The sequence below is a fragment of the Watersipora subatra genome, chromosome 9 (assembly GCF_963576615.1).
Source record: "Watersipora subatra chromosome 9, tzWatSuba1.1, whole genome shotgun sequence".
Classification (NCBI taxonomy): domain Eukaryota; kingdom Metazoa; phylum Bryozoa; class Gymnolaemata; order Cheilostomatida; family Watersiporidae; genus Watersipora; species Watersipora subatra.
Window position 1 is genome coordinate 34,884,894 of NC_088716.1, and position 15,067 is coordinate 34,899,960.

At 35.8% G+C, this 15,067-nt stretch overlaps 1 protein-coding gene across 3 annotated transcripts in view; it reads right to left on the minus strand.

The window, feature by feature from the left end:
• The window catches only part of LOC137404694 (coiled-coil domain-containing protein 18-like), a 69,270-nt gene that overhangs the window by 25,373 nt on the left and 28,830 nt on the right, over window positions 1-15,067 (minus strand). For 2 of the 3 annotated variants that reach the window (XM_068090925.1, XM_068090923.1), the window contains exons 12-15: window positions 13,336-13,517; window positions 7,412-7,537; window positions 5,947-6,051; window positions 2,868-3,002 (exon numbers count right to left, since the gene is read on the minus strand). In XM_068090925.1, coding sequence (XP_067947026.1) covers window positions 2,868-3,002; window positions 5,947-6,051; window positions 7,412-7,537; window positions 13,336-13,517 — 548 coding nt within the window. The remainder of the gene's footprint in view (window positions 1-2,867; window positions 3,003-5,946; window positions 6,052-7,411; window positions 7,538-13,335; window positions 13,518-15,067) is intronic. The other variant, XM_068090924.1, reaches the window with a different exon arrangement.

Sequence of the window (15,067 nt, forward strand, 5' to 3'; positions counted from 1 at the left end):
ATTTAAAATTGAAACGGCACATTTAAAAACTACAAATTAAACAAATAAGTAATGGTAGCAAAATTGAGTTTTTCGACAATGTCAAAAAATAACAAATGCAAAAAGTAATATTAGTCAATAATCAAAAGTGCACATTTGGCAACACATTTTTGCAACGTATGCGTGTGCGTACGGGTATACACTATGATAAGTGCAACACATTTGTAAGGTCTGTATAGCTCAGTGGTTAGGCGTGTAGATTGGAGGGTTGCGCTTGTAATCACTGTGAGTTCAAAAACAGCGAGCTTTTAATTCGAAAATTTAATAGCTATAACTAGACAGACACACAGACACACAAACTTTGAGAAATATAAATATAGACTAGCTGTACTACCCGGCATTGCCAAGGTCATACAAAAGTCTTTGGACAGAAAATTGATCTGTATTTAACATATAAACAACATTTGCCATTCTAACTTTAAACTACATATCATGAGAAAAGTGTTTCGTGTAATTGAAATAAATTAAGAGGAAAAATAAAATTGTAGAGGTGTTTAAATGTAAATGTGAAATCATTAGCAAGTAATGGCTAAATATAATCTGTTTCCCTACGATTACAATGAAAAATTATTTGGTATACAATTATATGAATGAAGTTCGTTTCAGTGTTGGCATGTAAAAATTGGAATGCCAATTTTCACATGGCAGTGTTGGCATGTGACAATCTCGTAGGCTATAGAGGTATATAGAGTGGTATAGAAACTCATAGTAATTATCTAATGCAATCACCTCTCTGTAAAAATCATCATCATTAAAAATAGTAACCAAACAATATGTTGACCTTAGCAACCATAGATACCTACAATGACTTTAGTGCAATTTGTGGTTATGATTTGTGAGATAATATAACATTACAATGTACTACGCGCAGGGTTCTTACCTTCGAGACAACTTTGTGTAACATAAACGTTGAATCTAACTTATATGAATTTAGCTTATTAAACACATACTTGAAGGAAGTTTTAGTATTTTAGTGAACTACAAACTTTTAACTAAAATTTTATTATTTATCCGTTTGCATATCGGTTTTTACCATAACGGATAACGCTGAATTCGTCATGGTGAGCAATGTATATCTCTTAATACATATATGTACACAAATTGCCAAATTTTAATTTCGAGAATTTTAATCTGCGGAATTTTAATTCTAAGATTTTAATAGCTATAGCTGGACAGACACACAAACTTTGAAGAAAATATATAGATGCATTGTTTAAGTCTCCCTGCATAACCATGTGTATGTTGGTTCAAGTATCAATCAATAGTGGATACCCTGCTGTAGTAGCATTAACAGTGTGGTAGCAGTAGTAAGCATGTCATAGCCATGCAGTATAATTGTATTGCGTATTTTTACTAATGCGCAATACACAGTATTATACATGCAGCACAACTATTTTCTAATGTGCAGTAAGCATTATTGGTGCAATAGCAGTATTACCTACTGCACCAATATTCGCAGTATGCATCAACTGCTGAGTTTCAAGTAATGTATCAGGACAGCAAATACACAGTAAATCGTAGTGGGCAATTGGCAGTAGATGCGCATTTGCAGCAGCAGTAAATTTTTACAGCACATTGGGAAGTGGCAATGCATTGCAAAATGACTGCGTACTGGACTACAATGATGCTGTGCAGTTTTATTATGTCACAATCTGGTGGATAGACTGTTGAAGGAAGTGTAGCCTATGGATATTGTGCTGAAGGAAGTGTAGCCTATGGATATTGTGCTGAAGGAAGTGTAGCCTATGAATATACTGTTGAAGGAAGTGTAGCCCATGGATATACTGCTGAAAGAAGTGTAGCCTATGGATATTGTGCTGAAGGTAGTGTAACCTATGGATATTGTGTTGAAGGAAGTGTAGCCTATGGATATAGTGCTGAAGGAAGTGTAGCCTATGAATATACTGTTGAAGGAAGTGTAGCCTATGGATATAGTGCTGAAGGAAGTGTAGCCTATGAATATACTGTTGAAGGAAGTGTAGCCTATGGATGTACTGCTGAAGGAAGTGTAGCCTATTGATATACTGCTGAAGGAAGTGTAGCCTATGGATATAGTGCTGAAGGAAGTGTAGCCTATGGATCTAGTGCTGAAGGAAGTGTAGCCTATGGATATAGTGCTGAAGGAAGTGTAGCCTATGAATATACTGTTGAAGGAAGTGTAGCCTATGGATGTACTGCTGAAGGAAGTGTAGCCTATTGATATACTGCTGAAGGAAGTGTAGCCTATGGATATAGTGCTGAAGGAAGTGTAGCCTATGGATATACTGCTGAAGGAAGTGTAGCCTATGAATGTAGTGTTGAAGGAAGTGTAGCCTATGGATGTAGTGTTGAAGGAAGTGTAGCCTATGGATATACTGCTGAAGGAAGTGTAGCCTATGAATATATTGTTGAAGGAAGTGTAGCCTATGGATGTACTGCTGAAGGAAGTGTAGCCTATGGATATACTGCTGAAGGAGGTGTAGCCTATGAATGTAGTGTTGAAGGAAGTGTAGCCTATGGATATTGTGCTGAAGGAAGTGTAGCCTATGGATGTAGTGCTGAAGGAAGTGTAGCATAAAGATGAATTCACAAAAGTAAAGCGCTCTGGTAATGGAATGTCTAGTTGATGGTGAGGCAGCATTCAGCCAGCTGCCTCTAACCCCGAGCAACTAGTTTCATGTTTTGATAGCTCCTAAATTCATTTACTATGTTTTTATCATATGTAACCACTAACTTGTATATAGTCTACACAAGTAAATACTGTATATGAGTGTACACAGCACCATGCAGAGAAATATCAAAAGTTAGCCTTGGCAGTACAACTATGTATGTAAGAGGAGGGGACATACCACCCTGAGCTCGTTGAAGCCTTTTTCTTTAGTCTCTAGTTGAGACTCGATCTTTACAATAACTTCCTGAGACTTTGAATATTTCTCTTGAAGGTCGGCAAGACGGGATTTGTGTGCTTCTTTTTGCTTCTGTACCTGCCGATGTGTGCATATAAAATAGAAAGTTCATAAGATGCTCGCAATAGTTCTGAAGCAGGAATACCGTGAAACCTCTAATTGAATGCCGTGTCATTCAATTTTTCAACCCTCCTCTATAGTGGCGGTCAATTAGAGGTGGCGTTCAAATAGAGGCTGGCATTGTATTTTTCAAATGGCTCATCAGAATTTCGGGAAGATAAACAGCCCTTTTACGGGAATGCTGCCTATACTTTGCCCTCTTTTCCAGGTGAAGCGATATTAGACCTTTTGGATGCAATAAATCTGCTAACTTACCTCCAACTTGTCAAAGATCTCTTATTAAATATGCATTGAGAAACAGAGAAATATCTATACCAGTTGATATCTATTGATTGCAATTAACCTGCGATGATATTCTAGCCTGTATCCTGCTTCGCAATTTGTTCGAGCTTTCAATTTTTATTTCATTCTAAATTTGAAGACATATTTTTATTTTATATCTACAGTAAAACTCGGATAACTCGCCCTCGGATAGCTCGAACACATGGTTAACTTGAATGGATTTGTTTGGTCCGTTCCCACGCAATGATAAGTTGCTTTAGATAACTCGACCTTAACTTCATTAACTGGAACAGTCTTTTGCCCAACGGCTACCGAGACGGTTGTTATCGCTTTAGTATATCACTTTATTCCAAACCATAAAGATAAACCTCCACTTTTAGTAGTTCATAGGCGTCATTATTGCCATCACCGGCAAAATATTTCGTCAACAAATTTTCTAAAGGTTTGCAAAAAATCTAATTTTACCAAACATCTGCTTAGCAATGGTCCTCCGAAGGCAAGGAAAAGCGAGCTAACCTTTGGATAAACTTGAAGAAAAATCCGCAAAATTGATCTTGGTTTAAACGCTCAAAAGAAAAAGATGTCTTCTTCTGAGCATTTAAACAGCGATCAAGTTTTGCCAATTTTAATCTGAAAACGTCCTGGCAATAACATCACCTAAAACAACAAATAAATTCAAGTGATAGAAAAATCTCTATACTTTCAGGCAAAACTTTTTTAAACTTCACACTAGAAGCAATTAATTTGAAACAAGCAATTTATGCTTTTGATTTATATATAGTTTGTATATGTACATGTATCTACTAATAAATACATGGATTTGTAACAGTGTTCTGATAACTTGAATGCTCCGATAACTCGAACACTTTTGCTCGGTCTCAGGAAGTTTGAGTTATCCATGTTTGACTGTATATTTACCAATGTTGCATAAAAGCTCATTGCACTCATCGATATGTTTGCTACAGTTTACAGCCAAAACTAACTTTTAATGTGCAAAAGAAGAGGAGTTCTGAGCGTCGATCAATTGTAAGATCAAATTACTGCGATGATGCCATCAAACAATACCCTAGGACACTTATGTATTCGCCTCATCTAACCTTTGCATTTTCGCGGAGTCATCCTCTCGCGAAAATTTCATCAGCGAAACTAAACTATCATAACGAATGAGCGAAAACGCGGAATTAAATAGCTTTGTTCATTGATACTGTAGAATGGAATTTTATAACGACATTTAACGACGTTTTTATCGACCACTATAGCATCGTTAAAATATAAACCAACAAAATAATTTGACTGTCAAAGGTTATTACGTTATTATTTTGCAATTAATTATGATTATCTTCCCATTAATAATGATTTATAATTATAGGAACTTGATGTCAATGCACACGCATTAGTAGCGTTAATGTTTGTTGGGGACATCAACCAATGCAATGAACACCGTGTTGAAAAAAATAAGACACACTGACACTCACAGTACTACACTAACAGCATGGCTCTGGAAAGGTTTGGATTCACCACTGACACCTCTTCAATAACTTGTAATGATTCAGAAGATGAGGCAATGGAGAAAGAGTTAGCTCTGATAAATAACACTAATAAAAAGGAAAAGAAGAAGTTATAATAACTAGGTACACACTGTGCTAGTATCTGTAGCTGTAGTATTACTAGCAGCTGTATGATGTATGTATTTGTATACAACTTGTAATTACTGTAATAAAGATGTTCAGCAATTATTAGCAGCAGTTGAGTGTTTGGGAAAACGTTAAAATTAATATACACAACACCGTTGATCGTTAAAATAAAAATACGTTAATATGAAAAACACGCTAAATTGTGACAAAAACGTTAAAATTTTCAGCGTAATTAAATTCCATGCTACCGTAGTCCAAGAAACAAATGGCAGCAAGCGATCAAATTGCATTATCGATCTCGGCCATACAATTCTACTTGCGGTTCACAATTACAAACTAGTCCCAAAGTGAAATTTTTTTCTTACTGGCGAACCGAACCTGAGATATATAATTATGTTCGTTCCACTGCCTTTATTTTCACATCATTATATTTTCGCACTCATCAGAGTTGCGAAATTAAGTTGCAGCAAAATTTTACTCTGTATGCTACTCACGAAACTAAATACTAGCGAAATATAAGTGTCCTAGGGTATGCTATAAATCTGCAAATTTATAAGTTATATAATGATAATCTATCTATCAAATGCTACAAATATATATTCATAAAAAAGTGACATAAACGAACCATACTAATTAATTATTAATATGATTTTGTGGAAGTTCTACTGATCCCTTGATATTATGGGTTCATAAAGATCAAAGATTGTCAATGTGGCGTTCAAATGGTGTGGGGTTCAAATGGAGGCGGCGTTCAAATAGAGGGTGGTGCTCTGTTTTTCAACCTTTCTATCATAGTGACGGTCAAATAGAGGCGGCATTCAATTAGAGGTTTTACGGTATTTTCTTTTTCTCAGTTACTTTTCAACGTTTCAAAGCACTTTTGGTTCTTATCAATGAAATTAATATTTTATCCTCAAACTTTTTATAAGCCTATCACAGTTTAAAATGGATTGAGTTGAAATGGAGAAAAGCAAGTAAATCCTCACGCTGGTCACCTGCTGCTGCCAGTGAGCAAGCTGCTGCTGCAAGTTCTCTACGTAGTCATCCTTCTCAGATGATTTCGAGATGACCTCCTTCCTCAGACTCAGTATCTGGAGAAAGACCATAATGTTTGAATTATAACCCACCTTCTCTCTTGGAGCAAAAGATAAAATAGATTCTGATAGAGATTGGATACACCACAGAGACAAAGCATAAGTTGTTAACGAGGGCTGTCCTAATTAGTGACAATCCAACTAAACATGATTATGTGCTGTCTAAAGACAAAGAAAATGAGTCAGCATGTCAAAACATGTGCTTGTACTTCAGACTAAAGGTAAGGCCACACGAGACAAAATTCTCACGAAATCGGCGAAATTTGGACGAAACGATTCGTACGAATTGACATTTAAACGAATTCGTCCATCGTTGGTTGCACACGATGAACGAATCCTGAATTGGACGAAACGTAAGAAATTCCTACGTAACGCTGTTTGATTGGTCGGTTGAAAAGGTTAGTTGAAGGTCGTTTTCTTTGGCGCATGTTTGGTCAGATCTAAAAAAGATAACGTTTTGTGAGTTTCTAGTCGCAATTCCTATCAATTCAATATCACTTGTCAAAGCTAATAGAATCGTGCTTGCTAAAAAAATTGGTTAGCCAATTAAACGCGTTTCGGTAACGAATTCGGTGTGCATGCACAGCTTAGACGAATCTATGATATTCGGCAGAATAGATCTGTGAATTCTGTGAAATTCGTGGATTCGGTCAGATTGAACGAATAATTCGTTACGTGTGGCCGGACCTTTAGATCTGACCCGCATGTTTGTACTGAAGCAAATGATTGAAACGGAATCGGCTTCAATTTATCACCGCGTTATGATTGGCTAGTTGAAAGTTATTTTCGCACGAATCTGTGGTGGGAAAACTCCGTGTAGCAGGTCAGAAATTTCGTACGAATGGAATTTCCCAGATTAGTTGAAATTACACGATACGTGTGGCCCGGCCTTAAAAGGTGTAAAAGAACCGGTTTTATTACAGTCTTGCCACAGCAACAACAACTGTGTTGTATTACAAACATAATTATACCTTCAATATTAGTTTTATCTCCAAAAACATGCTAAGCTCTACCTAATTTAGGGTTTGCCGTATGTCTACCAACAGGTCTGTATTGCATATTTATTGCATCGGTCAACACACCATCATGTGATTAAACCTGTAACGTATTTTGGGCTAATCAAAGTTAAATGACAGCCCATAGTTACAATGAGCAATTCACTGACTTGTTTAAGAAAATCCAACAGAATCAAATTCAAATGGAAAGTTTGCTCACCCCACGACATTGGTGTATATGCAGAGGCGGCTGCCTGCATGGTAAAATGATGCTTACTTTTACATTTTATGCGACCAACCCAACAAATATACGAAATCCTAATCATGAAGAATCCTATTATTACTATTACTGCTATTATTACTTGACGCTGAAGTCTCTCAATCGTGGCTCGACTGTCTTCAAGTTCAGAAAATCTCATCTGTGAGGATTTCTCCAGTTCCCCTATCTTACTTCTGAGAGCCTTAATCTCGGAGTCACGCGCCAGTTTCTACAGCAAACAGAAACCATCGGATGCTTTACCATCTCAGCCTCTTACACGCTGATCAGCTTTACTTCCACTACAGACATACTCTAACATATTCCATCTTAATACATTAAAGTGATTAAATTGCATACATGCATGTGTAAAGGATCAGCTGAGACCCCTGCCTGCTCCACAAAGAAACAAACCGCTTGGAGTATAAAAAGCAATATATATTTGTGCAAATATATAAATGAATACAGTCAATGTGTGTGCAACAAAAAACTCCTTATAATGAGGCTTTCTCATGCTCTGCCAACCTCTGCTTGCTGGGCTCGTTATATACGGTCGTCGCTGGCAGGCTCTGCCTCTTTTTCGGGATGGTCGAATCGGTAGCAGATCGGCCTCTCGTTTGCCGGCACTGCTATGATATTAGTACCACGATACTAGTATCATAGTACTAGTATTATTTGAAGGTCAACTGAAGGTCTGCGATCCTGTTTTGTGAAATTACTGTAGTCTTGTACTATAAACTGAGCGAAAGTAATAAAGAAAAGGATAAAACTTGTCTAATAACAAAACAATAATACCACATAGTATACTGTATAGTCATTAAATTTAAAAAGTTAGGTCTAATTCTCAAGCTTCAAAGGAGTGAGTTTGGAAAGATCTTGGAATAGATTAGGCAATTTACATGTAATGTAGTTTAGTGTTCGTAGAACGTAAAATCTCTATATCATAAACATTTCATGAATGGATTATTTATGTTGTAGTAGCATCTACTGTACTACGACACTAGTACAGTGCACCTTTGAGTTACGACGTTCCTGCTTTACGGTTTTTCCACCTTTCAATGTGGAACACAATGTTTTTTTGTCCCCTCTTTATGGCACTTTTTCGCCATATAACATCAAAAAAGATGTATTCCAAAATTGAAAATGTGGTCGGTGTGCTGGATACATCGGAATAACAAAGATGCCGGTGTGATATTCGTCGAAATGCTCCCACAATGCCTGAAATAAATATGATGCTCGCTTTTTCTTTTTCAGTTCAGCATTCTTTGTGTTTTGTAAATACTTGATATTACGCGAGTGAAACTAACATTAGTGAAAAGTAGGCTAAAGTGGAAACTTATTGTGCATTTTAGTGTTTAATGGACCCTCGCCATATGATTTTCATTTGTTCCAGTGTTATCATCGTAAGACAAAATGTTTGTATAGAGGGTTAGCGAAACCCACAGTAATTATCTAATGCAAACACTCCTAGTAGCATCAAAATTTTATATACATTAAAAATTAGTAAACAAATAATATGTTCACCTTAGTAACTATAGTCACCTACAGTAACTATAGTCACCTACAGTAACTATAGTCACCTACAGTAACTATAGTCACCTACAGTAACTATAGTCACCTACAGTAACTATAGTCACCTACAGTAACTATAGTCACCTACAGTAACTATAGTCACCTACAGTAACTATAGTCACCTACAGTAACTTTAGTCACCTACAGTAACTATAGTCACCTACAGTAACTATAGTCACCTACAGTAACTATAGTCACCTATAGTAACTATAGTCACCTACAGTAACTATAGTCACCTACAGTAACTATAGTCACCTACAGTAACTATAGTCACCTACAGTAACTATAGTCACCTACAGTAACTATAGTCACCTACAGTAACTATAGTCACTTACAGTAACTATAGTCACCTAAAGTAACTATAGTCACCTATAGTAACTATAGTCACCTACAGTAACTATAGTCACCTACAGTAACTATAGTCACCTACAGTAACTATAGTCACCTATAGTAACTATAGTCACCTACAGTAACTATAGTCACCTACAGTAACTATGGTCACCTACAGTAACTATAGTCACCTACAGTAACTATAGTCACCTACAGTAACTATAGTCACCTATAGTAACTATAGTCACCTACAGTAACTATAGTCACCTACAGTAACTATAGTCACCTACAGTAACTATAGTCACCTACAGTAACTATAGTCACCTACAGTAACTATAGTCACCTACCGTAACTTTAGTCACCTACAGTAACTATAGTCACCTACAGTAACTATAGTCACCTACAGTAACTATAGTAACTATAGTCACCTACAGTAACTATAGTCACCTACAGTAACTATAGTCACCTACAGTAACTATAGTCACCTACAGTAACTATAGTCACCTACAGTAACTATAGTCACCTACAGTAACTATAGTCACTTACAGTAACTATAGTCACCTAAAGTAACTATAGTCACCTATAGTAACTATAGTCACCTACAGTAACTATAGTCACCTACAGTAACTATAGTCACCTACAGTAACTATAGTCACCTATAGTAACTATAGTCACCTACAGTAACTATAGTCACCTACAGTAACTATAGTCACCTACAGTAACTATAGTCACCTACAGTAACTATAGTCACCTACAGTAACTATAGTCACCTATAGTAACTATAGTCACCTACAGTAACTTTAGTCACCTACAGTAACTATAGTCACCTATAGTAACTATAGTCACCTACAGTAACTATAGTCACCTACAGTAACTTTAGTGAATTTAGTAGTTATGATTTGCAATAAAATGTAACGTTACAATGTAGTATGTGCAGTACGTACCTAGGGAGTTCTTATCTCCGAGGCAGACGCATAACATAAATGTTGAAATTAACTTATATGAATTTAGCTTACTAAATGCATACTTAAAGCTAAGTTTTACTAGGTATTTCCAACTATTTTACTGAACTTCAACTTTTTCACAGCTAAATTTTTATCACCTGTTTCTGGTTTCGTTTTCACAATAACTAATAACGCTGAACTGAGCAAGATCAAATATGTCTTTCGAGCAACTTTTTGGTTCGTTGTGTGAGGGATTTCAACAAACAAGATATGTAAAAACGCATACCAACTGCCAAATTTGAAATTCGAAAGAAACTTTCGTTGAGATCATGCGGTGGAAAAACATTTCGTATATAGAAGGCGAAAAATCATCATTTTCTACATCGAAGGGCAAAAAAAATTGCATAGAAAGGTAACCATAACCCAAAAGCGCACTGTAATATTTATTATAAAGTTTAATTAATTATACTCATATTACTACATGTACATATATATAACTTTAATTCGTTAGCCATGGGTATTAAGATTGATGATGTTAAAGGAAAGAGTAAAAATAATAATCATATTCATAACCAGATAATAATCGCTAAATACACTAAACTTACTGTAGGTAACTATAGTTACTAAGGTTAATATAGTATTATGTTACTAATTTTTAATATGTACAGAATGTATATAAAACTTTGATGCTTTTTACCAGGGGGTGTTTGCATTGGAGTATTACTATGGGTTTCTGTACCCCTGTATACAACACTTTTGCTTTCCGATGTCAACACCGAAGCGACGTAATGCCGTATGGCAGGTCCACTGTACTACGATACTAGTACTATAATACTCGTACTATGATACTAGAACCAACACACTAGTACCAACACACTAGTACTATGATACTAGTACCAACACACTAGTACTATGATACTAGTACCAACACACAAGTACCAACACACTAGTACTATGATACTAGTACCAACACACTAGTACTATGATACTAGTACCAACACACTAGTACCAACACACTAGTACTATGATACTAGTACCAACACACTAGTACCAACACAGTAGTACTATGATACTAATACTATGATCTATAGTGCATTTGTAGAAAGTATCTCAGGGTTTAGATTTATTTTAGAAAGGATTGTGTGATACCAATCTGAATACTTGACCTGTCAGTATTTGTTAACACATCTGTTGTTAACATATCAATGCTAATATCTTTAACAGATTTAACCACTTGTGATTTGCAGCTTTATAAAACCCAAACCATTTGGTAATTAAGAACTAGATCTCTCATAAAGTATAACATATAAAATACAATAATATATAAGATCTTTCTCTATATAATCCTATCTGTTTCATGCCCTCTAAACAGTGGCCTGCGGGTAATCCCTGGACTTGCTAGGAAAATCGGGGAATACAGTAAAACCTGTAATTCAACAAAACCTTTATTTAAAAGCTTCTCTTTGAAACTCGCTATGGGAGAAGGGTTGAAAAATAGAGCGCCACCCTTTAATTGAGACCCACCTCTGTTTAAAAGCAACTTCTATTTTACCGATACCATTTGACATTCTTAATCTTCACAAACTCATAATAGAAAGTGATCAGTAGAAAAACATCCAACAATAATGACTCGATTACATCAATAACAATTAATTCATTTGTGTTTCTGTTAGTATCATAGTTCCTTTTCCAACTCATTAGGTCTTTTCGAAAAAAACCAAATCTTTAGGTTTTTCCTTTGGAACCGTTGTAACACCATACATGTAGAAATAATTAGTATCAAGCTAGTAGTAGTAGTTTCTTCTTTAACGTAATCTTGATATTTCGGTGTATATGGGAAAAAGTTTTCACATATACCATGGGAATGTGCCACTATGTATTTTGAGACTATTTTGATTATGCGTGGTTTCTCTTTATTCGCGTTAAAAGTTTCTATTCAAATTCGCATCGCTAAAAGGTTTTGCTAAAAAACTGTTTGGACAGTTATATCTGCTAATTTATCAGTGCAGAAAAAAAGTTGAAATCAGAAGACTCTGTGGAAGGTAGTGAACAGCCAGAAAAAGATGAAATGGTTGCAAACGAAGGCAACAACCAAAACGCAACTGGCTGAGCAACCGATGTTAATATTTGTTTTAAAATGTTAATTTTTGTTTCTGTATGTATTATAATGATGGTTTATGTCATTCGTTCTTGAATATATATATTTGTAGCATTTGATAGATTATTATGATAAAACCTAAAACTTTGATTTGCACATGGATCGCGGGATTGCGATAATCTGAACTCAGCTTACAATGAATCGACGCTTGTAACTCCTGTTCTATCGTGCATAAAAAGCCAGTTTTGGCTGTCAACTTAAACAAACATATCGATGAGCGCAATGAGTTTTTATACAACCTTAAATATAGCTATAAAATGAAAATATACCTTCAAATTTAATGTGAAATAAAAAACTTTAAAGCTCAACAATTTGCGATGCAGGCTAAAATATCATCGTAGGTTAATTGTAAGCAATAGATATCAACTGGTAGGGACATGTATCAGCTTCCTCATGTATATTTATATAAAAAATCTACGGCAAGTTGGAGGTTAGTTAGGGCAAATTTCTTGCCTCATAAAGGGTTAATGTCACCTGCTCAAAGGAGAGTGTGAAATATGGCAACATTCGATTTACCCGTGAAAGGGTTAAATTTACATGTATCTTTTCAATAGCCTGTTGAAGTGTTTGGAAACTACAACGCCACCCTTTATTTGAATGTCCCCTCTAATATCGCCACTCTGACAAAAGGGTTGAAAAATAGAGCGCCATGGCATTCAAATAAAGGATTGACGGTAATCAATTTAATGATTGATCATCCACTTGGATATTCTGGTCTGCGCAATGATACAAACGTCCCTATTATATACATAGTAGCACTTTTAGCTTGTCATCATCTCATGAAAGTTGACTTAAAAACCCTAATAGGCTTTGTAGCTAAAAGTTATTTGAAACTCGATCTAAATACCTTATTTAATAGACCTTGTACACTAATCCTACATTTTGTATACTAACCCTGGATCTTGCACACTAGCCCTATACCTTGTACACTGACCCTATACCTTGCGAGCCAAATCTATACTTTCAACACTAACCCTATATCTAATACGGTATTCCTCAACGCTAGTTAAAATAAATTTGGAGAACCTGCTGTTTTAGGTTTTTGTTAATCAGTTGGATGCTCTCATATTTCTTCCTGACGGCACACATCTCTGCCTGCACCTCCTTCAATCTCGTCTCCAGCATCTCACATTTGGTCTCACCTTCAGTCAGCCTTGACTTCAACCTGCTCACTTCAGACATTAGTCTTGTTTTGTCTGCGTTATTCGCTGGAACACATCAGGCGGTAATTTTTCAGAGAAAAATATTCACTGATTCTACTAACTGGCTTTTAAATGTCCTTCATTTCCACAACTCTCTATCAATTAACAGAACACATTAAAACAACATCTCGATATAAGGATTTCCTCGTATATATTAAAGGCATAGAAGAAAACAGGCCAGGAGAGATTGCTTATAAAGCTAAGACTATAATGCAGGTAGACCCTTGAGACTACCTGCATTATAATCTTAGCGTATAATCTCAAAGAGTAAAAGATTGCTACACCGAGATTTAGCGACAGGAAGACCAATACGACAAACATGTTTTTTCAAATACCTTCCAACTGAATTAAGATGTATTGAGCTATAATCCTTGACATGGCTAGTACTGTAAGGCCCACTAGCATGTATTGCAAACAAGTTACAATGATGACAGTGTGCATCTTTTATACATCCTTTTCTAGTGTCAGCTGCAGAAGACTAACCTCTACTAGTTTACTAGACTACCTCTACCTAGTTTGATGATGACCCAGTTTGATAGTGGCAGTCGATTTACACTGCTTCCTCTGTCCCATCGATTGTAGCAGTCGATGGGACAGAGGAAGCAGTGTAAATCGACTGCCACTATTAAGCCTACGTAGGTCACTATCAAACTAGGTCACCATCAAATTAGGTCACTATAAAACTAGGTCCCTACTATTACTAGGCGATGACCTATTGAATACTTACCAAAACAAAAACAAAACAGATGTTAGGCATGTCTAACCACTTTCTCAACGATTTGAGTGAGTTATGCAAATCAATCGGTTTTCCGAGACTTTTGTACAATGTTGTTTCATAAAACTGTATGTATTAAACTTTGTATTATATCAATGTAAATGCTAACAAACGAATTGTCATTATACATATTTATTCAATAAATCAACAGTTTGCGCACATATAACTTTATTAGAGTTCAAGCATGGAATACCAGGATACCAATATACAGTATTGGTGCATCTCAAGGATACCAATATACAGTATTGGTGCATCTCAAGGATACCAATATACAGTATTGGTGCATCTCAAGGATTCCAATATACAGTATTGGTGCATCTCAAGGATGCCAATATACAGTATTGGTGCATCTCAAGGATACCAATATACAGTATTAGTGCATATCATGTGCATATAAGCACTATGTCTAACGCGCACAAATTAAAATACACAGAAACTTGTTTAGGAAAACAGCAAGTAATTCCTTTATTAAAACAGAAGGGGTTCTTATACCAGTAGTTTCTTGAAAGTCTAAGTCAATAGAAATTAAATCAGATAAGTGATCAATCATCTAACCAATGCATAAAACGCATACAAATTGCATTGAGTTGGCAAAGAAATGCTAACAATATCTGTCTCACAGATAGTTACCACGCTATTATTTATTTTCTGACTTTCATCAAAAATGATTTTACGTGTAATGAATTTTATCTTAACGGAATTTGTGTCTGAGCTCAATATTGAGCGATTTTTAGTTTGGGACATGAATTCAAAGACTATGACATCAGCGTAGCATCGCTTA